Source organism: Petaurus breviceps, unplaced genomic scaffold (assembly GCF_028583685.1).
Source record: "Petaurus breviceps papuanus isolate PSGF00001 unplaced genomic scaffold, PetGlider_PUasm1.0 90897, whole genome shotgun sequence".
In the NCBI taxonomy this organism is placed as follows: Eukaryota; Metazoa; Chordata; class Mammalia; order Diprotodontia; family Petauridae; genus Petaurus; species Petaurus breviceps.
Window position 1 is genome coordinate 11274116 of NW_027187374.1, and position 24988 is coordinate 11299103.

Sequence of the window (24988 nt, forward strand, 5' to 3'; positions counted from 1 at the left end):
ATATAAACCACCATTTAAACAATCTGAAGAAAATTATAGCACAATTGGTTTTGGGGAAAATGGTCAAGTGTAGTAGAACACATTATATAAAATTATGACATTCTCTCACATGCAAAAAAATTCATTTGCTATTCCCTAAAATGGGAAAATTAATTTCTAGGACATAATCTAGAAATAAGATTATTTGTATCTCTTCCCTCCATCTCATCTTGGTACTGGATGAACTATCTGCTTTAAATCTGGTCAGTTCATTTGAGATATACATATAATGAATGTTCACTCCCACCCAACCATGGTGGGCAGTTTTTCCAGAGGGATTGCCCTGTGCTATGTACGACAAATGCAAACAAAAACATGACTTTTGATTTCCTGAGAGAACACTGAATATAATGTTTACTTCCATAAAGGTGGATTGTTGAGAGGACACTTGAGGGGGAAAACTTTAAGAAACATGTTCATGAAGGGCCAGAATAAACTTATGAATGGCTACTGGGATACCTGGAGACATGTGGGTGAAGTCAGCCCTTCATTAGATCTCTTGACTTTCAATGTTTGCAACTTCTGAGACTGCTGAGAGCACCCTCCCTTGATGAGATAAATTCTTCTCTCATTGGTTAAGCTGATGTGGTTTATTTTATTCACAATGCAGAATTTATTTACCATCATATATTCTAATCTATATAACTTTCCTGACTTCTATTTACTATTTTGCTTGGATAAATGTATATATATATATATATATATATATATATATATATATATATATTCACTGTTTATCATTCAAAATGGTCTTCTTTATAAACAATTTAGTGGGAGGGAGTCCCTCTGGCTATATGAAACTATTATACTCCTCTTGAGAGTGATCAGGAAAATTAGCATGCATCCTGGGCCTGTCAAAGTATTGTGTCCCTAGACTTACAGACAGCAGAGACTTCCTAGTTGTATAACCCTGGATAAGTCACATAACCTCTTCTTTCATCAGTTTCCTCATCTGAAAAATGGGAATAACAATAGTACCTACTTCTCAGGGCTGTTATGAGAATCAAATGAAATAATAATTGAGAACTTAGCACAGTGGCTGGTACACAGTAGGTGCCATATAAATGTTAGCTGCTACCCTTATCATTATTATATGTCTTGGATGGAAATAGGAGAGTGAAGGATTAACTGCTGCCTTGATATTCTTCTTGTTCATCTCAAAGGCAAAAACCAAAGTCTCCTTTACAGAAAAGTGGGCCAGGTCCTAGATCAGAGATCTATCCATGCTTCATTCAAGTGAGACATCTTTATATATGTGGACCACAAACAAACATCTGTCTCACAAAAGAAAAAATTATTTGGACAGTTCTGCTTCCTGAATTTGTTTCTACATCCTTCTAATTGTTTCCTTTCAGTTCAAATTTTTCCTTTTTTTTCATTTTATGTATATTTTTATAGTTTGCCTTTCCTGGAATCTTCAAAATGGTGTGCTTCTGTCTGTACATCTCTGTGTGTAAATGTGCTGTAGTTTATTATTAGTTTCATATATTTTATTTTAATGGAAAATCCTTTGCATTCTTAAACCATGGGGTCATTCAGAATGAATAAATTAACTTCTTATTTATACTTTAACCTTTTGGGGTTTTCTTTGTGTTTTCCTTAGCTATTTATTGGTATAATCCCATAATGGTAGTAGATGCCTTAATTTTTTTTTTAAACCTACAAGGACAGCTTCACAGTCATGCTGCTTCCTACATTTTATGTGAAAATATGTGGGAGGAAAAAAGCTAACACTGAAATGGTGCTTCTGTTAACTAAAATATTCCCAGATGGAGCATCATTTTGATAGTAGATCCCATTCCCTCTCCTCCCTCCCCCACCTCCCCCCACTGAAATTCCCTGCCAATGGTCCCCTCTTATTTTCTCCTCCTTAAGTATTGATCTGCTCCTTGCCCACCCCAGCCCACCTCCCATGAGGAAACCCAGGGTCTCATCTCTACTATGAACCTTGGGCTCATTCCTCCCTTTCCAATGATCACAGGCTGGCCCCTTCATTATCCCCCATTGCTGCCCCATCCAGAAATGTCTATTTATACCACATGGATAATGATCAAGGTACCAGCTACAATTCTGATAAGATGGAGGACCACCATGCCTTACCATCTGCCCCACCCTTCTACAACATCCTTCTGACTAAAGAATATTGTTACCTTGTCTGTTGATGCTAAAGAACCACCAGGACTTTACGTATTCCCAATAGCCAAACACTTCCACTGTGTGTTGTCTCCTTTCATTTATAGTGTGAGTTCCTCAAGAGCAGCACTGTCTCACTTTTTGTTTAACAAAGTGCTTGGCAAATAATAATCGTTTAATAAATGCTTTTTCATTTAATCATTCAAAGCTTTTTTTTCTCTCTTGTTTTACAGTTGCTAAGTAATTGCAAGAGTCCTTGGTTGAATAGCTCTTAAGTATTGTCTCCAAAGTGCATCTGCTAGTTTTTATTATATGTATTTGGTAGTTAATTGCTGTTTGAAGTATCACTTCTTAATTTGGTGGGGTTTTGTTTCCATTTTCCATTATATAGATTTTGCCCATTAGATAGAGGGACACAGTAGACTAAGCAGCTGGAGAAGACATACCCCAATCTCCAAGAAGCTCATCATCATTGGAGCATTTAAAAACCTATCTAGTGGGGCGGCCAGGTAGCACAGCGACGAAGAGCACCAGCCCCAGAGTCGGGATGACCTGGGATCGAATCCGGGCTCTGATACTTAGCACCACACCCAGAAATAATAATGGGCCGTTTAACCTTGAGCAAGTTACTTAACCCCAATTGCTTTAAAAAAAAGAAAAACTACCTAGCCCTGCTAAAGTCTATTCTTCCACACAGATTAGACATTATTCCCCATCTGCCCCTCCCCCAACTCACTACAATGCAGTTGAACTGTCCGACTTGCTGTTCCTCCTAAAAAAAAAACATTCCAGCTCCATCTGTGCTTCTGTGCAGGCTGCCAAACCGATGTCAGCCACAATGGCATTCTTTGAACTTCTTCATCCTATCCCAGTCTTAGGTCAGGTGCCAAATTCTTCAAGCAGACATTGCTGACTATCATGGTTGTTAGTCTCTTACCTATCCCCTTCCCAAAGTGTTCTGCATCTATGTTAATTATCTATTAATTTTTTATTCAATTACTTACAAACATGTTTTAATACCAATATAACGTAAGCTCTTTAAGGGCAGGAATGGTTATCTTTTTATTTGTGTCCCTAGCAGCTAGTGTAGCACTTGCCACAGTGTAGGTATTTAATAAATGTTTAATGATTGACACATATATGTGTACACACACACATGTCTGTGTATATATAAATATATGTACACCCACACAAACATATATATATGTATATGCACACATATACATACACACATATACAAACATATATATACACATACATATACACGTAAGTGTTCTCAGCTAAATTTGGTTCAGAAAATCCCTTTTTATAATATATTTGCCATTAAGTTATAAAACTTAGAAGAAAGGAAAAACAAAACCCATTGCCCCTACAGACACACAAGAAATTGGCAAAGCAATGAATTTTTAAGTTCTTAGGATGGGGAATTTTTGCTTCAGCTACTTCTCAGCCAATCTGGAATAATAATTATTGTACTTAGTTCTAATATGTCTAAATAGTTCAAAAGGTATAAACTGTTTACACATAATTGTTTACAACTATGACTTCTTATTTTGGTTTTTAAATTGGTGACTATCATTTTCTCTTGAGTTCTCATGAATTATACTAAAAACTTACCTGCACATAGGGAGACATGCCACTACATGAGCCATATTCAAAAGCAAATGTTTTTGAACACGTTGAAAGCATGTGCATTGGCACTAAAGGAATATGTACTTCACCCAGAAAAATGCATATAATTAGCAAATGAAGAATAATTTTTCTCCAGTGCAAAGAAGACAGATATTTCATAATTTTGAAATAATTGCTGAATGACTCTACAGAGTTTATCAGATTAAAGATTAGTAAGAATCTACTGAAAATTAATAATCAAAATTAATACTTATAAATACTCTGCTCTTCATTGCATTCTTTTTTTAATTTAATATTTTGTTTTTCCTCAATTACATGTAAAAACAATTTTCAACATTCATTTTTAAAATTCAGTTCCAAATTCTCTCCCTCCATTGCCCTCACTGAGAAGGCAAGCAATTTAATATAGGTTATAAACATGTAGTCATTTTGCTCTTTATTCTGACATGTACTAAATAGACCAAATATACAGAACAAAATCATATACAATGACTCAAAGGAGAAAAAAACCCTGCTCATCAATACCATCTGTTTACTTGCAAATAAAAAAAAAATGTGATGTTGCCTTTTGTCTATGTCAGAAGTACCAGTCATCCTCTAAATAGATCTATGTGCAGAAGCGAAAACCAAAGCACCAAACTACTTTCTAACTCTTCTTAAATAACACTAAAGTGATTCCATCATTCACCAAACTCATCTTTATTGATGATTTATTTATTTATAATTTTTTATTTATATTTTTATTTATTTAAATATTTAATACATATCTTAACTATACTAGCCTCATCTAGCACTTAATCTATGTTCTGTCCTGTTAAATCTAGCAACAGTTTTTGATGTTTTGAAACATGTCTAGAATCAGAATCATATGACAAATGTAAATATAGGCATAATTGTAACATGTATCAGTGTTTAATAGAAAATATATTGAATCAAAAGTACTGCTAATTGTGTATTGAAAAGCCAAATCTTTAAAAAAAAAACTCAAATCAAATGGAGTTATGACTATTCTACCACTCATAAAAACTGCTTCATTTTGTATTATCATTTTAAGTAATACACTTACTAAATTTATGTAAAAACCTGACATTAAATTTTGAAAGTGTTTTGAATGCTAAAAAAAAAAAACCCTATGGTTCTTCTCTTGGCTATTACTCTTTTTCGTGAGTATTTTTGGCAAGGGCATCACCATCTTACCATGTCATACATGTTCACAACTTCAAAGTAATTCTCAATTCCTCATTCTGCCTCATTGCCTCATTGCCTATGGGGAACCATAGCCAATCAATTGAGAAGGTTGTTAATTCTACCTCCAAAACATTTCTCACCATTTAAGACCTTCTGAGCACTGACAAGGCAATCTACTCCAGTCCAGGTCCTCATCACCTCTAACCTGAATTACTGCAGAAGCCTCCTTAGTATTACTGCCTCAACTGTCCCCTTTTCTTTCTTTTTTGTTTTGTTTTGTTTTTTGCTTTTTGGAGGGGTGGGAAGGCAGGGCAATTGGGGTTAAGTGACTTGCCCAAGGTCACACGGCCAGTAAGTGTTAAGTGTCTGAGGCTGGATTTGAATGCAGGTCCTCCTGACTCCAGGGCCAGTGCTCTATTCACTGGGCCACCTAGCTGCCCCCTCAACTGCCCCCTTTTCAATCCGCCCTCCACACAGGTACCAAAGTCATAATCCTAAAGCACACATCTGATCATGTCATTCTCTTACTAAAGACCCTCTAATAGATCCCTATTACCTTTAGGATCAAATACTTTCTTTTCTAGTATTTGAAGTCCTTTCCAACTTGGTTCCAAACTAATTTTCAGACTTTTTACATATCATTCCTCTTCATATATTTTATGGTCCAGCCAAGTTGGATGTCTTGCTGTTCCTCATCCATGACATCCCAACACTCATCTCTGGAACTGACTCTCCCTCATATCCTATGTTCTTGGAACCCCTGGTTTCCTTCAAGGCTCACCTCATTGCTACCTCCTACTACTTAAGGCCTTTTTCATCTTACTATCTTCTAGTGCTTCCCTCAAAAAAGATTGCTTTGTATTTATTTATTCTGTATATACCTATAAATGTGTGTTACCTATTCCTAAAGAATATAATCTTCTTGAGAGCAAGAACTTTTCATTTTTGCTTTTGCTTCCCCAGGACCTAGCACAGTGCTTGGCACACTGACAATGCTTAATAAATCTTTAATACTGAGGAATGATTATTAGTCATATACATATATACATACACACACATATATACATACATATACACATATGTTCACTGTTTAGATATCTTGAATATCAAACCCCTATCAAAGATATTATATGTATATACAAACACACCCACACAAAATACCTGTATGTGACAAATTGCCATTCCCTAAAGAGAAATGGTCAAAGGATATGAACAGTTTCCAAAAAAGGAATCTCAAAGTATTCACAACCACATGAAAGAGTTTTCCAGATCACTAATAACAAGAACTACAAATTAAAGCAACCCTAAGATTTTGCCTCATACAGTGCAAATTGCCAAAAAAAAAAAAATCGAAGGAAAAAAAAAAAGGAAATAACTCAAAGATGTAGGGTTGTGGAAGGATTTGTTGTTGTTTAGTTGTTTCAGTGGTGTTCAACTCTTTAGGATCCTATCTGGGGTTTTCTTTGCAAAATACTGGAGTGGCCTGTCATTTCTTTCTCTAGCTCATTTTAAAGCTGAGCAACTGAGGGAAACATAGTTAAGTGATTTGCCCAGTGTCACATAGCTAATAAGTGTCTGAGGCCAGATCTGAACTCAGGAAGATAAGTCTTAATGACTCTAGGTCCAGAAGTCTATCCACATAGCTATCTAGCTACTGTCGTGGAAGGATAGGTACACTAATACATTGTTGGTGGAATTACAAAAGGGTTAAATTAAATCATTTTGGAAAGCAATTTGGAATTGTGCACATCAAGTGACTAAAATGCACATATCCTCTCCATTACTGGGCTTTTACCTCAAGGAAGTCACTGATAAGAAAAAAAGTCCCCTATACACCAAACATTTAAGGCACCCCTCTTTGATAGCAAAGAATTGGAAATAAAGAAGATATTCATCAACTGAGTAATTGCTAAACAAATTATTTATACATCAATGAATAGACTATTAACTGTGCTGTAAGAAATGATGTATGTGATGAACAGAGAATCATGGAAAGATCTAAATGAACTGATGCACAATGAAGTGGAACCAAGAAAACAATACATACAACTACAACAATGGAGAGAACAAAACACTAAAAAAATCAAAAGTGAACATTAAAAAATCATAAAGATCCAATAGGACTTGAAAGAAGAGACATGAGAAGTAAGCCTGACCTTCCCCCAACCTTTGTGGAGGTGGGAGGTCCACAGGTGTTACACCTTTTTTACAATGTGCTAATTTTTTTTCTCTCAAAAAAAAAAATCAAACTATTTGTTATGTGGGATGACTCTCTGGGAGGGGGAGGGGGAAGGATAAAGGGGTAACTGCTACAATGTAAGAAACTGAAGGGCATCATAAAAACTTGTTAAAGAAACATCTTTGATATCCAAGCACTAGGCTGCATGTTGGATTGCTGATAAATGGTCATCCAGTTCCTGCTGGACAGTGTAGTGTTAGGCAGCTCAGTTTTGTGACAGCTCTGATTTTTAACATCTATCTGCTTACAAATTCAATTTGCTTAGAAATTTGCTATTTATTAGATATTATAGTTATAAATTTTACCTATCCTTTTCTCCATGTTGTAGGCAAGAAGAACAACCACGTTATTCTCCCACATAAATATTTTAAAATAGCTATCACACTGTCTATGAACTTTAACTTTTCCTGACTAAATATCTTCAGATTCTTCACCTGCTACTGCCCAGCATCCTCTGGACATGCTCCACTTTGTTAGTGTCCCATATGGGGCTCTCAGAACTAAACATAATAAAGTTGAGGTGTGGTCTGATCACAATAGGTACCGGGCAGCTACCACCTCCATGACTCTGCGCAGTCTACTTCCGTTAATGTAGATGTATTCATTTTATTAATATGATAACATCAACGTAATTTCTGACACCTACCTGATTGATGCTTGGCCTTCCCTGTTTCTTCTTTGAGGTAGTGTCCAGACCCCAAAGAGAAGAAAATCGGCTTCTCCTCTTGCTTGCAGTCCTGGACATGGCCTGAGTTCTTCGTCTTACACCAGTCTCACCTGTGCGTGCTGCCACCTGATAACAGCAAAACAGTTTCCAAATCAAAGATCAAGAAAATAACAATAATGCACCTGCCACTACCACCATATTTATAATATTAATATTCATATAGTGCTTATAATATGCGAAGCATTGTCCTAAGCACTTTACAATTGTTATCACATTTGGTCCTCACAATTCTGGGAAGCAGGTGCTATGATTATCTTCATCTTACAGATGAAGAAACAGAGGTGGGGGCATCTAGGTGGCACAGTGAATAGAGCACTGGCCCCGGAAGCAGGAGGACCTGAGTTCAAATCCGGCCTCAGACACTTAACACAAAGACTAGCAGTGTGACCTTGGGCAAGTCACTTAACCCCAAGTGCCCCCCCCCAAAAGGCAAAAAACCAGAGGTGAAAGAACTTGCCCAGGGTTACACAGCTAGGAAGTACCTGAGGTTGGATTTGAACTCAGGTATTCCTGACTCCAGGTCCTATCCTCTACCCACTCACTGTGCCACTTTGATGCCCATATGCTCTAAAAGTTTCAAAGAACCAATGAGAAATACACCCTCCCAAGGAACTCATTCCTTGGTTGAGATACTTCCAAATAAACCATTCACTGCCCACATGACTATTGGAGGAATCTAATGCATCATTAAGGATATTAACAAATGCTAGGTGAAGGGTTTTATGATTCAATCTAGAGCTGTCAAATATGAATTTGAGGAGGGAAAATAAAGGCATAAAACGGTTTCTTCCTCATTGTGGAAGAATCAATGATTCCTCAAAATATGAGCTGAAAAAATAATTGAGTTATATACAAGGCATTAAGATTCTGAATAGGGTGGCAAGGTAGCGCAGTGAGTAGAGCGCCGGCCCCAGAATCAGAAGGACCTGGGTCCAGCCTCAGACACTTAACACACACACACACACACACACACACACACACACACACACACACACACACTCCATGTGACCTTGGTTAAGTCATTTAACCCCAATTGCCCTCCAAAAAGCAAAAAAAAAAAAGATTGTGAATAAACATTTTAAAACATGTGAATATATTTTCATCAAAAAGGGAGTTGGGGAGAGCAGGGAAAGAAATCATCAGACCAATAGTTCAGACTTGAACTCTGTCCTAAATGTTGTAGTCAAGTCCCAAGTGTTTCAGGTGAAGTATGACAAGCCTGAATAGGCCCACCCACTGGCTTTCTTTTGTAAAAAACGGAGCAGCAGGAGGAACAAGTCTGACTTGAAATAAAAGACCAGAGTGAATGCCCTAGAGCCTACTTTTCAGTAGGTGTTCATGCAGGTAACTCCCCAAACACAATGGCTACAGAGTTTGGGGATAATGTATTGCTGGGTAACAGAAAAAAGCCTACATGACTAATCTACATTTTGGTGAGTAGCTCCACTTTATAGTGAGTGCTGATAGCATAAACATAATGAAAGGACCAGGAAGAGAAAAGAGAACTGGTGTTACAAGGCTTCTATTTGCATTAAGGCAGGAGTGAGAATCCTTGTCACAAAGAGGAAAAAAGCAGCAAACACAGCTTGTGTTGCTTGAGAAAAAGTCATTTTGAGGATGTTAGGGGAGGTGGTTAGCACATACAGGAAGGCCCAGCTCAATGCATGTCAAAAATGTGGTCGCCAACTCTTCTGCAGTCACCCATATAATGCAGTGATAATTAACTACTGTGTTATGAATTAAACAATTCATGCCCCTGCTGTTAAATAGAGTTTAAATTAGGAATCAAAAAACTTCAGACCAACTGGCTACCAATGGCTCATCTACCTCTCCAATTCTGTAACATCTTTTCAACTGTAATTTTCCCAAATTATTTGAATAATGAAGTCAATCTCTAGAGAGCCCTAAAAATATCTGTTTTAGTTCCTGCATATATAAAGGTCCTATGGGTTGAAAGTGGTAGGGTTTGACTAAGCACGCTGAACATCATTATTCACATCAACACAGAGTAGTCTGAGACTACTGGAGATTCCATATAACAAATGAGCCCCCAAAAGGAAGAATGTAGAAGGGAAGAGTGGAGGGAAAAGAGCAGAGATAGAATGTATCTAGTTTTTATGTATCTAGTTATTTAGTTGCCAAAAAGTAAATATTTACAGCACTGTAGCCTTATCATACTTCTTCCTAAAACATCTCTAAAATTAGATTCAGAAAGTTGTTGGTATTAAAGTTAATAGTAGTAATAGGAATACATTTAAACATAACATAAACAAATATTTCTCAGTCTCAAAATGAAATATGCTACCTATCTCCTTGTCAGGGGGTGATGGACTTAAAGTGAATAATGAGATGTATATTTTGGGACATGACTAACGCGGACATTTGTTTTTCTGAACTACATATAATTGTTATGAGAGTCTGCTTTTTATTGTTCAAATGGGAGGGGGCAGTGGAAGGGAGATAGAAATGTCCATAAAAATAAATGTTTGTTTTTTTAAAGATTCTTTTATATGACAAGTCAGCTTACTTAGCTACATGACTTGTTCCACTGAAACCTAAATTTTGCATTAAAAAGATAAGTTGCAGAGGATTCTGGGAAGAAGAGGATTCTGAGATAAGGTCAGAAAATTCCAGTCTCTCCAAATTTCCCCCACAAACAAGACAGAGCATCGTATCAAAGTTAGCAGAAAAAATAAAAGGTCAGGGTGACACAGTTGTCCTCAGACAGTTTGAGAGGACATTAGGAAGGACTGGACCGCTATGGGCAGAGGTTTAGCTCAAGTGAAATGCAAACACCTACAGGAAGACGCCACTGAATCAACAAACTGTAAGTCCAGGGTGCAGCTGGGTAGAGGCAGCAGCAATCTGGGTCACAGGAATTTTTACCTCAGAACACTAGTGTGGGGGGTCAGACAGCTGAGCAACGAGGAGATTGCAAGACCATCTACTGTTGCAAGACACCAGGACCAGCTGTGCTGACCAGATATGGTCCCAAGCTGCAGCTGTGGGTGAGGATGAGGAGGAGCAAGCATATACCGCATGACTGCATGGCAGAGGGGTGGGGACTCTGCTGGCTGGGGGCACTTACAAAGGAGCAGAGTCTCTGGTTTACACTTCAGGGCAGAAAGAAGAGTTGAAGTTTGCTCCTTCTGCAGGGACTGTAGGGAGCAAGAGCATTTGTGGGACAGAAGGCTTGGGGTGCAGAAGAGTGCAGAAGGTTGGGCCTCAGGACAGAGCTCAGAAAGTAATAGTGAGAAAGACCTGAGGCCTGGGGCAACATTCCCCACACCTTGGGACTAGAACCTGATTACAATAAAACTACTAAAAATAATATAGAAATAAAAATGAGAAAGTAAAGGAGAAAGAACCTGACCATTGATAACTACTATGGGGATAGAGAAGATCCGGGTTCATGTTCAGAGGAAGATAGTGAAGTTAAAAAGACCACTCATACTTCAAAAAGAAATGTCAAATGGTCACAAGCTGTAAAAGAATTCTAGGAAGAACTTAAAAAGGATTTCAAAAATCAAATAAAAGAAAGACTGGGGAAAAATTAGGGGAAAAATAAGAGCAATGCAAGAAAATTATGAAAAGAAAGTTAACTAATTGGAAAAAGAGATTCAAAAACTTAAAGGAAGGGGTAAAAGGGGCGGCCAGGTGGCTCAGCAAGTAAGAGCACCGGCCCCAGTGTCAGGATGACCTGGGGATCAAATCCAGGCTCAGATACTTAGCACCACACCCAGAAATAACTGGCTGTGTAACCTTGAGCAAGTTACTTAACCCTGATTGCTTTAAAAAAAAAAAAAAGGAAGGGGTAAAGTAAATAGGGCAAGAAGGACCATGAGGAAAAATGGGATGGAGAGAAAAACATAACTAATAATTATAACTTTGAATGTGAATGGGATGAATTTATCCATGAAACAGAAATGTATAGAACTGATTTAAAATCAGAATCCCACAATATGTTTACAAGAAACACAATTAAAAAAAAGAGATACAGAGTTAAAATAAAGGGCTGGAGTAGAAATTATTATGCTCCAGCTGATGTAAAAAAAAAAAAAGCAGGGGTAGCTATCATGGCCTCAGACAAAGTTAAAGCTAAAATAGATTTAATTAAAAGTGACAAACAGGAAGCTACACTATGTGTCACCAATATTATTCGATATTATTTTAGAAATGCTAGAAATAGTAATAAAAGAAAAAGGAATTGAAGGAATCAGAATGGGAAATGAGGTAATAAACTATCTCTTTTCATAGACAATATGATGATATACTTAGAAAATCCTAAAGATTCAATTAAAAAGTTAGTTGAAACAATTAATAATTTTAGCAAAGTAGAAACACGTAAAATAAATGCACATGAATCATCAACATTTTCGTATATCACCAATGAAACCCTACAAGAAGAGCTAGTAAGAGATACCCCATTTAAAACAACAGTAGACAGTATAAAATATCTGAGAATATGCTTGCCAGAATAGACCCACAAACTACATGAATATAATTATAAAACATTCTTTATACAAATAAAGTCAGATTTGAATAACTGGAGAAATATTAACTGCTCGTGGGTATGCAAAGCCAATAATAAGAATGGCAATTTTACCTAATCTATTTATTCAATGTCATCCCAATTAAATTACTAAAAGAAAACTATTTTACTGAGTTAGAAAAAATCATAACAAAGTTCATTTAGAAGAACAAAAGGTCAAGAATTTCAAAGAAACTAATGAAAAAAAATGTAATGGAAGAAGGTTCAGCAGTACCAGATTTTAAACTATATTATAAAGAGGAAATATAAAAACTATCTGGCAATGGTTAAAAAAAATAGGAAGCTAGATCAGTGGAATAGAGTAGATATATAATACACATTAGTAAAGTTTTATAGTAAACTTCTGTTTGACAAATGTAAAGATGTAAGTTTGGGGAATAAGAATTCATTATTTGGTAAAAAAAAACACACAATTTTTTTTTGCTGGGGAAGTTGGAAAGCAATCTGGCAGAAATTAGGCATAGACCAATATCTTAAATCATTTACCAAGACAAGGTCAAAATAAATTCATGACCTTGATATGGGAGCTATCACAAGAAATAAGAAGAATGTGGAAGATATTACCTATTAGATTTAGGGAAATGAGAACAATTTATGAATAAATAAGGGAGAGAAAGCATTCTGGGGTGCAAAATGAATAATCTTGATTACATTAAATTAAAAAGGGTTTGCACAAATAAAACCAATGTAGCTAAAATTAGAAGGAAAGCAGAAAATTAAGGGGAAACTCTATAGACAATATCTTATATAAAGGTCTAATTTCTCAAATATATAAAGAACTATGCCAAATTTATAAAAATACGAGTCATTTTCCAACTGATCAACTGGTCATGGGATAGGAACAAGCAGTTTTCTGATGAAGTCTATATACATATATATATATATATATATATATGTAGAGAGAGAGAGAGAGAGAGAGAGAGAGAAAGAGAGAGAGAGAGAGAGAGAGAGAAATGATTCAAATCATTATAGATTAGAGAAATGCAAATTAAAACAACTTTGAGATATCATCTCATACCAATAAGATTGGCCAAAATGATAGACCTCCTTCAACTGGGGAATGGCTAAGTAAGTTATGTTATATGATTGTGATGGAATATCACTGTGCTATAAGAAACAATGAGCTATTTGGTTTTAGAAAAACATGGAAAGACTTGCATGAAACAGTGAAAAGTGAAATGAAGAACAACTTTGAATGACTAATTCATTTTGAGTATCATATTCAAACCAACTACAAAGGACCTATGAAGGAAGATGCCATCCACCTCCAGAGAACTGATAAAAAGAAGTAGACATAGTATGGTTTTATATGTATGTGTGTATAGGTCTATATGTATGTATATATGCATGTGTGTGTGTTTCTGTTTAATTGTAGCTTTCTGTAGGGCAGGGAAGGGAATGAGGGAGGAAAAAAAAGTGCACAGCAGAGAACAAAAGAAAACTCAGAAGTGCAGAGAAGCAGGTTAGCTTTGAAAACAATGCATAGCATTACATAGGTTTTCTAAAAAAAAAATAAACAGTCTAAGGGCAGGTAGGTGGTGCAGTAAGAGCGCCAGCCTGGAGTCGGGAGGGCCCAGGATCTGTTCCAGCCTCAGATACTTAACACCCACACAAAATAATTGGCCGTGTAACCTTGGGCAAGTTACTTAACCCCAATTACTTTAAAAAAAATTAAAAAAAAAATAAACAGTCTGAAATGGAAGTTTATTATTTTACGTTGAATCCTCTATGTTGTGCTGTGTATATGGAAATATTTTTCCCCTCTTTTTGTTTTTAAGTTCAAAATGAATTTGAAAAAATAAGTTCATGGTGCAAATAACTATATTTGTATTAGTATTACACATCACTGAAAGAAAGAAAAAGAAAGGAAAACAGAAAGAAAAACCAAAAGTTTTTGAGTACCTAGCACAATGCTTCGCAGAGTATTCATCTGATTTATTTCCAGTAAGTCACTGAATTGAATTGAAAGACAAGCACAAAGAGAATTTTCAATTTTTTTAAACCATTTGTGAAAACAATCATAGAATTGTCTTCCTCCCAGACCCCAGTTCTAATATCCCATGTATCACATGAAATGCTTAAATGAGAAGAATTGGGCAGCAATAGCTCTGTATTGAGAATGTTGTTAATTATAGAGAAAAAGTCAGGAAGTACTTGGCATCTATGAACTCTTTCCCCAGGTACAGGGAATGTATCTGATGCATTTTCAACTGGTATAACATTAATATTATTCTCTTATAAAATTATATATAAATCACACATAGGGTAAACATTTAGATGCCCCTCATTTAGGTGGTACAGGCAATAAAATTCCAGCCCTGGAGTCAGGAGGATATGAATTTAAATCCAGCCTCAGACACTTACTAGCTGTGTCACCCTGAGCAAGTCATTTAACCCTATGTGCCCTGGCTGCTTATTTGGATAAAAAGCTGGATAAGGAAATGGCAAACTACTCCAGTATCTTTGCCAAGAAAACCCCAAATGGGGTCAAGAAGAGTCAGACACTACTGAAACAACTCTACAAAATTTAGTATATTTTTAAATAAATTTTTGACTCATTTATAATCAATATAAATTATAACTGTCCCTGGAAGAAAACAATGCTTCAGGATTTACCCAAACATACTTATAAAGAACATTCTCATCTCTATTTAAGTATTTGTACTTATCTAGGAAAAACTGAAATTGAACCAGGAATAGAGAACCCATCAATTGATTTATTCCATACATAGCTTCTCCACTACTAAAAGTGATAGCACTTAAACATTGCAAAGGGAAGACAGAGCCAAGAAGACTAAGAGCCATATTATAATCAGTGTAGGGAGAATATAAATTCTAAATGTCAGTTCTAATAATTCAGAAACTGATTCCAAGAACAGGAAGGTGACATGGGGTATGGGGGGGTAGGGCACATATCCTACTCTCATTAGACCTCATCCTGTAGCACTGTATTCAGTCTTGAGTAACACAATTTAAGAAGGCCATTAACAAGTTAGAGGGTGTTTAGGGCAAGGCAGTAAGGATGGTGAAAGGCCTTGAATGAATGTTCTTTGAGGGCTGGGGGAAGGACACTGAGTATGTGTGTAATGGCAAGCACAGAAGTAGTTCACACCTTGTGTCAGCTATTGAATTAACACCTTGTTTCAGTTCAAGTTTCTTTTGAGTCTTGTATCAAGTCTGAACGGAATGTGTGTGGGGCAGCCAGGGGGCACAGTGAGTAAGAGTGCCAGCCCTGGCATCAGGAGACCCAGGATCAGTTCCGGCCTCAGATACTTGGCACCCACACAAAATAACTGGCCGTGTAATCTTAAGCAAGTTACTTAACCCCAATTGCTTTAAAAAAAAAAAAAACAATGTGTGAACCCTGTAACTTGTGAACCCTAGAACTCATAAACTCCTGCAACAGGAAGGGGAGGAGCTAATGACCATATATAAGGAGAATTTCCAAGCTAGAGACAGCAGAACTGAGAAGAGAATTCTTGTGGTGGCAGGGTCAAGAAGGAGAAAATTTGTGGTATGGAGGCACTCTGTCTGCTCTGTCTGTGTTGATGTTTGTTTGTAATACTTTGTACAGAAACTCTGGGACCTTACTGGAAGCCCTGAAAGAGTATTTTCTGGTTCTATGTTTACAGAAGTCTTGGAGGAGGGTTTTGGAAGTGCTGGGACTTTACTGATGATTTGTGCTGACCTCTTGGACCTTGTTTGTGGGTCTGTGTTGATTTCTATGTTGATGATTTGTGTTGAGTTCTCAGATCATGTTGGTGGGTCTGAGTTGATTTCACAGGCAGATAGTGAATTGATGATGGTGCCAGCAATGTGCATGAACATTATTGTGGCTCTGTCAAGCTTTGTTTTCCCAGAAACAGGAACTGTGAAGGACTTGAGCTGGACTGGACAATGTGAACTTTAATATGGAATGGGAACTGGATGAAGAATTCGACAAGGAGCTGGACAAGAAACTGGGAGCTGCCTGCCTTTGAACCCATGTAACAGCTGGAGCTGGGACCATTGAAGAGGAACCATGGAAGCTGAGAGCCAGCCTTGAGTCAAGCTGAAAGAAGATTTTACTTGGATACTGTGTACTGACTGAGAAGATTATGATTTACTGTTACCTAGGGGTGGATAACTTTGACTTTTGTACTTTGTGATTGAACTAAGGATTTTGTGATTGACTAAATGAATGTACTTTGTTTAAAACTATGTGACCACTTTGGTGAAAATTATGCGTCCATTTTAGTGATAAGTTGTTGAGTTGTGACATGGTGAATGCTGTACCTTGATTTTCTGTGAATGTTTTGCTCTGATTTGTTATTGAATAGAGAGCTCACTATATTACTATGCAATCAGAATCTTGAAAGCTGTTCACAGCAGCAGTCCTCTGGAAAGCTGCTTATGTGTGGCTTTACAATGTGTAGCTAGAATGGAGATATACTCATTCAAGTATCTGAAGGTCTGCCACAAGGAGAAGGGATCAGATTTGCTCTCTGTTGCCCCAGAGGATAGAAACAGGGAAAATGAGAATAAACTACAAAGAAGTAAATTTATGCTTGATGTCAGGAAAAACTTGCTAACAATTAGAAGTGTCAAAAATTAGAATAGGCTGCCTATAGAGGTGCTGTAGTCCTCCCTCCTGGAGGTGTCTGAGCAGAAAATGGATGACCACTTGTCAGGTATGCTAAAGTAAAGATCCTTTTTCACATGGGCTGAACCAACTGGCTACAGAGGGCTCATCCACCTCTCAAATTCTGTAACATCTTTTCAGTTGTACTTTGTCCACATTATTTGAATAATGGTGCTAATCTAAAGACAACCTAAAAACACCTCTGACTGAATTACAGTTCTTTATTCAACTGACGGGTACAGCTGCTTCCAGTTTCCACCCAACTAAGATAATAGGCTAGAAAAAGCAACAGACTAATTTAGTCCAAAAAGCTCTATGGTTCAACATCCAAGTGTGGGAATGGTATCCATGGTGACTCTACATTGGGATGCAATTTCATAGGAAAAGGGTGTGCAAGCATCTATTTAGCATTTACAATTTCATATTAGCTTTGAAAAGTAATGAACCCCATCAAGACTGAGGCTTATATAATAAACCCCAGAATGTGACTGAGTAAAGATCTGCATTCAACACAAAGTATGAAAAGAACCAGGAATTTCTATGCAATAGTGACATATGAATACTGGAAGACTCCTGTCAAATCCTACCAGGGATTAATGATTAAATTGAATATTTCATACAACAACTACTGACCATTAAAATCAAACTCACCAGGGCATGAAAGGAGGATACAGAAAAAATTCCAAGGCGGCCCATGGCTACTTTGGTTGGTCGACTGGCAAAAGCAAGTAGCCTTTTAGGATTTGGCAGCTCCCCTCCTTGTAGGCTAGCTAAATAACAACGGTATCGAAATAGATCCATTTGGAATTGTTCAAGATTTTGCTCCCAAACAAATATCTACAACAGAAAGAAATGAAGGAGAGAAGATAAATACATAAGGTAACATGTTCCATTCACAAGAATATCAGTTATTTATTCTTCAAAAATTGTTGTAAAACGGGGGGAGGACCTCAAATTTCCAAATGTAAAGAAATAAGGTATTTTTATATTTAGATGATTTTTTTTTTGAAAAGACTTGATTCAGTACTAATGTGCAGAAATTTCAACATGACTACTTACCTTTCCTTCCATTCTCCATTATATACTTATTGATTGGTATGAGAAAAGAATATGAGCCCTAGCCTTTAGACCAGGAGTAGAAAAAAGTGAAAGCTGAAAAAAGACCACTATATTCTTGTATTTTTAGCTCAGTAAGAACTTGTACCTATTCTATATCAAATAAAATTATATCTGTAACTTTGGGTTTTTTTTGGTGAGATTTATTTGGGATCAGGGTGTAACACAGTATATTTGTGAAAGACAGAAAGGAAAGAAGAGAAAAAGAGTCAAATAAGTATACACATAGAGTAATAGAGATGAAGAGAGGCCAAAAGAAGGGATACAAGGGAGCAGGAAACCAAACTAAATAAATACTCCTTAGCTTTCTCTAAGAAGCCTAATAGCACCTATTGTGATGCTGAGGCTTGAAATGTAACACAACATAATAGAGAAAAATTAGGGTCACAAGCAGAAGGCAACATGTTGGCCCATGTGAGCATTGATGTTTCAAAGTATTATTAGAGAAAAAAAATAATCATGTAGACTCATTTTTTAAAATGGAAAATATTTAGGTTCTATTTTAATTTTGCCTTCTTTAAAAAAAAATTATGAATGTTTCAATGTCTTCAGATCTAACAATAAAAAAGCCAAGCTATTTTGACCTTCTGTAAAGAATCACTAAAGGAAGCAATTCTTAGAATTAGTTCGACAGCCTATGAACTCAAGACTTCAGAGTTATCCTACATATGAAGCTGCCCAAATATAAATCTAGGTACAAATGTCCTTTTTTTTGTCTTTGTTTTTTGGAGGGCAGTTGGGGTTAAGTGACTTACCCAAAGTTACATGGCTAGTTTTTGTGTTAGTGTCTGAGGCCGGATTTGAACTCATATCTCCCTGACTCCAGGGCCAGTGCTCTATTCACTGTGCCACCTAGCTGCCACTACAAATATCCTTTGATAGGTCATTACAGCATGGAGGGCACCTACTTACATTATATATCTATAATTTAAAATGCCTTCTACCTTTGGTTCAATAGAATTATCAACTCAAATTTATAGAAGGGTCAAAAATTTATGATGGCTTCTGAGACAAAAAAAAGGAATAAAATTTCAATCATTACAGTGAAGCAGGCCTGTTTTCCTCAAATAGTGCATTGCTTGGGAGAGGGGGGAGCTTTCTACTGGATTTTGCCTTAGGTAATGTCATTCCCATTTACCTCATGAATAAGCAAACCTGATCAAAGGCTGAGGAAAATGGGCAGTTTAAATAATGAACTTAGTATCTAGGCCAAAAGCTGATAACTACACAATAACTGGTTTTTCATAATTGTGTAGCAGCCAAAACTTTCAAAGACTGAAGGATTTCACCTAAAAAAAATTTAAGAAAGGTTACCTGATCAAGTATAGTTTTCTTTTTCTTGGAATCAGTTACTGAAGACAGTTGCATATCACCCATTTTCTTCATCTTCTCATCCATATCAATCTTTTGTTCTAGCTTTTTGATCTCTGATTTCAGGAGTCGGAGAGTATCTTCTTTGTGGTGTTGTCTTGCCACAGCAGTTGCACAAGCAGAGTGGATTGCAGTAATCCAGTTTTCTAACTCAGTTTGGCTGATGGTCTGTATAGAATGAAGAAGTAGCAGAGAAAGCCATATTTCAGGTAGCTATCAGACACAAACCTGGATTCCTCAGGGGAAGTCATTCTCCTGATTCTCAAGATCATGTCTTTAGACATAACAATGAAAAAGATGTTACATGGACCTTCCATAAGGAATCACTAAATGAAGTAGGTAAATCTTAGAGCTGGTTCAACAACCTATGAACTCAGGCTTTGGAGTTTTAAAGATCCTAAATCATGAAGCTGCTCAAACTAGTAAGTATAAGTGCAAATATCCTTTGATGGCTCAATGCAGCTTACAGGGGTCCCTGAAGCCTTTTTAGACTGTGGTGTCTTGGAAGGCAGTAGAGGACAAGTGCTGGATAGGTTCTACCAAGCTGGGGAGGCTTTGATATGAGCTGAGTGACTGACTGCATTACTAGTAGATTAGAAGAATTCAGTGATGAATTCTTGGTTATGGTAACACATGGAACAAAGAACAATTTCAAATGACCCTAAACTCCATGTAACCCCCTTCTTCTATTGAGAGAGTGATAAAGAAGCATAATAAAGGCAGAGGCTAGTAAAGTTTTAAAACAGCCTGTAAGCACTAACTAAATTGTTAGTATTCAAAATATGAAAGTGTCATCCAATGAAAACTGAGTTGACATTTTTTTTTTTTTAAGCAATCGGGGTTAAGTAACTTGCTCAAGGTTACACAGCCAGTTATTTCTGGGTGTGGTGCTATGTATCTGAGCCCAGATTTGATCCCCAGGTCATCCCAACACTGGAGCCAGTGCTCCTACTCACTGAGCCACCTGGCCGCCCCTAAGCAACTGGGGTTAAGTAACTTGCTCAAGGTTACACGGCCAGGTGTTTCTGGGTGGGTCTAAGTGTCTGAGCCCGGGATTCAATCCCCAGGTCATCCTGACACTGGAGCCGGTACTCTTACTCGCTGTGCTACCTGGCTGCCCCTATGAGTTGACATATTACTGGAAAAAACGGAAATATAACAAAATTGACATTTTCTCAATAAATGAAATAGGAACATATGGAAGTTGAAGTTTAGGAAAAGGACAGGCTTTTTCTTTTTGAAGAGGCAAATAAGAAAATTCACAGCTGGTTTATTTTTTGTGTTTTCAAAAGTAATAAGAAACATTTTATGAAAAACTCGGTCATCGTATCTTGTAGTTCTCACGATGAGCATAAGCAAAAAGCCTACCATGAAGGTAATTGCAGCTTATGATTCAGTATCTGCTTCAGAAGATTAATAAGTAGAATAATAATTTGACAAGGTCCTTCAAACCAAGTGAACATATTCTTTGATATTTAGTAACTTCAATGCAAAAGCAGACATGAGGAGGATGACACAGAAATGGTTCAGACTTGAGAAATTCAAGCCTTATTTGTAGACTACTTGGCAACCTCATGCCTTTAATTGATGAATATGTTCTTAAGAGAAACAGAAGGGTATAAATGTAAAGCACTGATTAACAACAAAAATGAAATCAAACATATCAAAACAAACATAAAACTACCAATTGGGAATCATGTAAGAATCAGTGTGTGGTTTTGGTCAATAAACATTTATTAAGCACCTACATGCCAGGCACTGTGCTAAGAGCTGGGAATACTAAAAAAGGGAAACAACTCACAAAGAGTTCCAAGTCTAATGGGGGAAATGTAGAAGGAAGGATTTTAACTGGAGCTTGAAAGATACCAGGGAAGCCAGAAGGCAGAGATGAGGTAGGAGAGCATTCCACGAATGGGGGATAGCCAGTGAAAACATCTGGAATCAGGAAATTGAGCAGTTTGTTCAGAGAAGAGCCACAAAGCCAGCATCACTGAACTGAAGAGTATGTAGTTGGGTAAGGATGTGGGGTATAAGAAGAATGGAAAGATAGAAAGGGGACCAGGTTATAAAGAATTCTGAAATCCAAACAAGCAGATTTTATACTTGATCCTGGAGGTGATATGGAGCCACTGGAGTTTACTGAATCTGGGCGAGGGCAGGGTGGTAGTTACAAGGTCAGACTTGTGTTTAAGGAAAATCACTTTGACAGATGAATAGAGGATGGACTGAAGTGAGGAGAAACCTGTGGTAGAGAGACCAACTAACAGGCTATTACAATACATAGGTATGAGAAGATAAGGGCCTGTGTCAGGGTGGTGATGGTAGCAGAAGAGAGAAGGGGCTTGGCACACAGCTAATAAGTGTCAAGTGATCGAGGACAGATTTGAACTCTGGTCCTCCTGACTCCAGGGCCGATGCTCCATCCACTAGCTGCCCCTTCATCATTGACATTTTTAATACAACTGAGGGATCCTTAGCAGAGTTATGTTTTATTCCACCATCTTTATCAAAAGTCCAATTTCATTATTTTTAAGACCTCTTCTTCTCTCCTCTCCAAAAGAAGGGTTAATGGAAATATGTTCAATTCATATATCTCAACATTCTAAGCTCTTTAAATTTTAGCTTCTTTACCTAGAATTACCTCAGCACTCCATAACTATTTAAAACTTAGTTAAATATTACCTCGTCCTGACGTTGTCATCAAAGGCAGTTACATTAGAAACAATTTTTGTTCTTGCTGGTCTGTCTAAATAAAGCAGCAGTTGGTGCCAATCTCTATTTTTAGGCTAAATCAATTTCCAGAAACACACAATCCATTAGAATATCTTTCCAACAAAACTGGTCCTTATTCAGGGGAATAAACTATGCTGACATGAATGCAAGCTGCCCCTATAACTAGTTAAGCAATTAACAGTATTCTGGAATATTTTATTTAAGGTTTCAGAGTCAACAAATCAACCACATATATAGCAGAATTTCTCATTTGACAAAAATGCTTTACATCACTTCTTCCAATCCATAAATTCCTCTGGAATCCACTTCAGGAAATTAGTAATCTTATAATATCTTCTTTAGAGTAAGTTTAATTAGGGCCTTTATGCCTACTAAAGGGTGTCTCATTGAAATAAATTCTCTTGCCTGACAGTAGGGCATGAAGGGGCAAATATTTCTCAGTTGTACCTTCTGGAATTCTGTACCACTCATCACTTTTCAGTGAGAAAATGAGAGATAGGCAGAAATGGGGAGTTTTATCATTTTCTAGGTCTTCTAATAATACCATAAATACTATGTGAAGATAAAAAAATAAAACTACTGGCAAAGTCTAAGCATAATTATAAAAAATGCATTTGTATACAACAGAATGTACATCTGAGGGTTAAGATGAAACTGACAACTTAATTATTTAAATTCAGTTTCCCATTTCTCTCCACTAAAGTTCTGCTATAAAGCTTCATTATGGAGAAAAGGTGGACCCAGGTTCTTAAAATGTATGACAAAGGACTAAAGGCTCTATTAGCTTCTACAAACCTGGAAAGCCTTTGAGTACATTGTCTAAATACAAATTTCATAGCTAAGTTCAGGGAAGCTTATCAAAAGGCTGGCTAGAAGATAAAGAACTTTTTGGCCATAGGGAATCTGGAACACAAACCCTTTCCTTAATTCCAGAGGAACTGTTTTCTTTGTCAATGAAGGGAAGCACCCACATTGAAGGAAGCACAAGTCCTTGAAGTAAATACAGTCTGGATTTATCTATATTGATTTCATTTAATCAATAATTTGGGTAAGTGGCAAGGAATAAGAAATTTATTTTTGTGCTAAAAATGTTCTAGAAGAAATATAGTAGCAACAGAGTCATAAAATGTTAGCTAAATTCAGTTTCTAAAAATAGCATGATGTACTGAAAGAAATATTGAATTTGGGATCAGAAGACCATGGTTAAAAATCTGGCTCTTCTACATACTGGCCATGTAACCAACCATTCACTTAAATCCACTCACCATCTATTTTTTTAATCAATAAAATAGAGATATCTAGTAGTGCTATAGTAAGGAAAGTACTTTCTGAAGGTTATGGTGCTATGTATTAATAATGCAAGAATAATCAAAATATACTACATTAAAAAAAAACCAGCACCTAAAGAAGAAAAGTAATTATTCAAACAAATTGCTTGAATTTGAAGGATGGTTTACTTATGTGGTTTGTTAAATCAGTTTCATTTTTTCTATCATTTTAAGTTTAATTTGTTTTATTTCTTCTGAATTGTTTTATTTTTTACATTTCTCACCTTTGAAGTTTTTACTAGTTAAAGAGTTTTTTATATTTTAGAAAACAAACTTGGACAATACATTTAAGTATTATCTGAAAATTACACAATCTAAAATTCCATGTGCTGCAAGGTTGTAGTATATAGTTAGTAATTATAATAATATGTTTTCAAAGAAATAGAAAAAGGATGCTACTAACATATCACAATAAGGCAATTCATTCCATGCATAATCCTTATTTATATCAAACACATAAATCTGCAAGTGGTCAACTAGATTTAATGATAAAAATTTTTTAAATAATTTATTTTTGATTTTCAACATTAACTTCCATAAGTTTTAAATTTTCTCCCCCTCCCCAAGACAACATGCAATCTGATATAGGCTTTACATATACATTCCTATTAAACTTATTTTCATATTAGTCATGCTGTATGGAAGAATTAGAATGAAGGGGAGGAACCATGAGAAAGAAAAAAGCAAAACAAAACAAATCGAAAAAAGAAAATGGTCTGCTTCGCTCTGCATTCAGACTCCATAGCTTCTTTCTCTGGATGTAGATGGCATTTTCCATCATGAGTCTTTTGGAATTGTTTTAGGTCCTTGCATCGCTGAGAAGGGCTAAGTCTATCAAAGTCAGTCATGACAAAGCATTTTTAAAGCCATTAGGGTTCTATCCTCAGTCCCATATTCAATATTCTTACCAGTGATTTGTACAATGACATACAAGCATTATCAAATGAAGAAATAATGAAAAGCTGGTAAAGCTACATAGATAATATAGAGAATAACAATCAGGATGGAGAAAAAAAGATTTGATATCAGTAAAATTAATATTTGGGAAATACTATGCAAAGCCCTATATGTAAGCTTGAAAAATTAGATATAAAATTACAGGCTGGAGAAAATCTGGTCTGATCACAGCCCATGAAAGAAAGACCTGAAGTATTTTAATTGACCTTTTTCCCAGTGTCAGTCAACTGTATAAAAATACACAAAATAAAACAACAAAAGTAAAGAAAAATCAGAATACATTGATAGAAATGTAGTATTTAGCTTATGGAACATAAAATCTTATTGAAATTTGCACAGGTAAGTCCACATC

At 36.4% G+C, this 24988-nt stretch overlaps 1 protein-coding gene across 21 annotated transcripts in view; it reads right to left on the reverse strand.

The window, feature by feature from the left end:
• Window positions 1–24988, reverse strand: part of TIAM1 (TIAM Rac1 associated GEF 1) — a 354474-nt gene that overhangs the window by 79190 nt on the left and 250296 nt on the right. For all 21 annotated transcript variants that reach the window (XM_069074990.1, XM_069074987.1, XM_069074981.1 and 18 more), the window contains 3 exons: window positions 19562–19786; window positions 17783–17968; window positions 7878–8024 (listed from right to left, as the gene is read on the reverse strand). In XM_069074990.1, the coding sequence (XP_068931091.1) occupies window positions 7878–8024; window positions 17783–17968; window positions 19562–19786 (558 nt within the window). The remainder of the gene's footprint in view (window positions 1–7877; window positions 8025–17782; window positions 17969–19561; window positions 19787–24988) is intronic.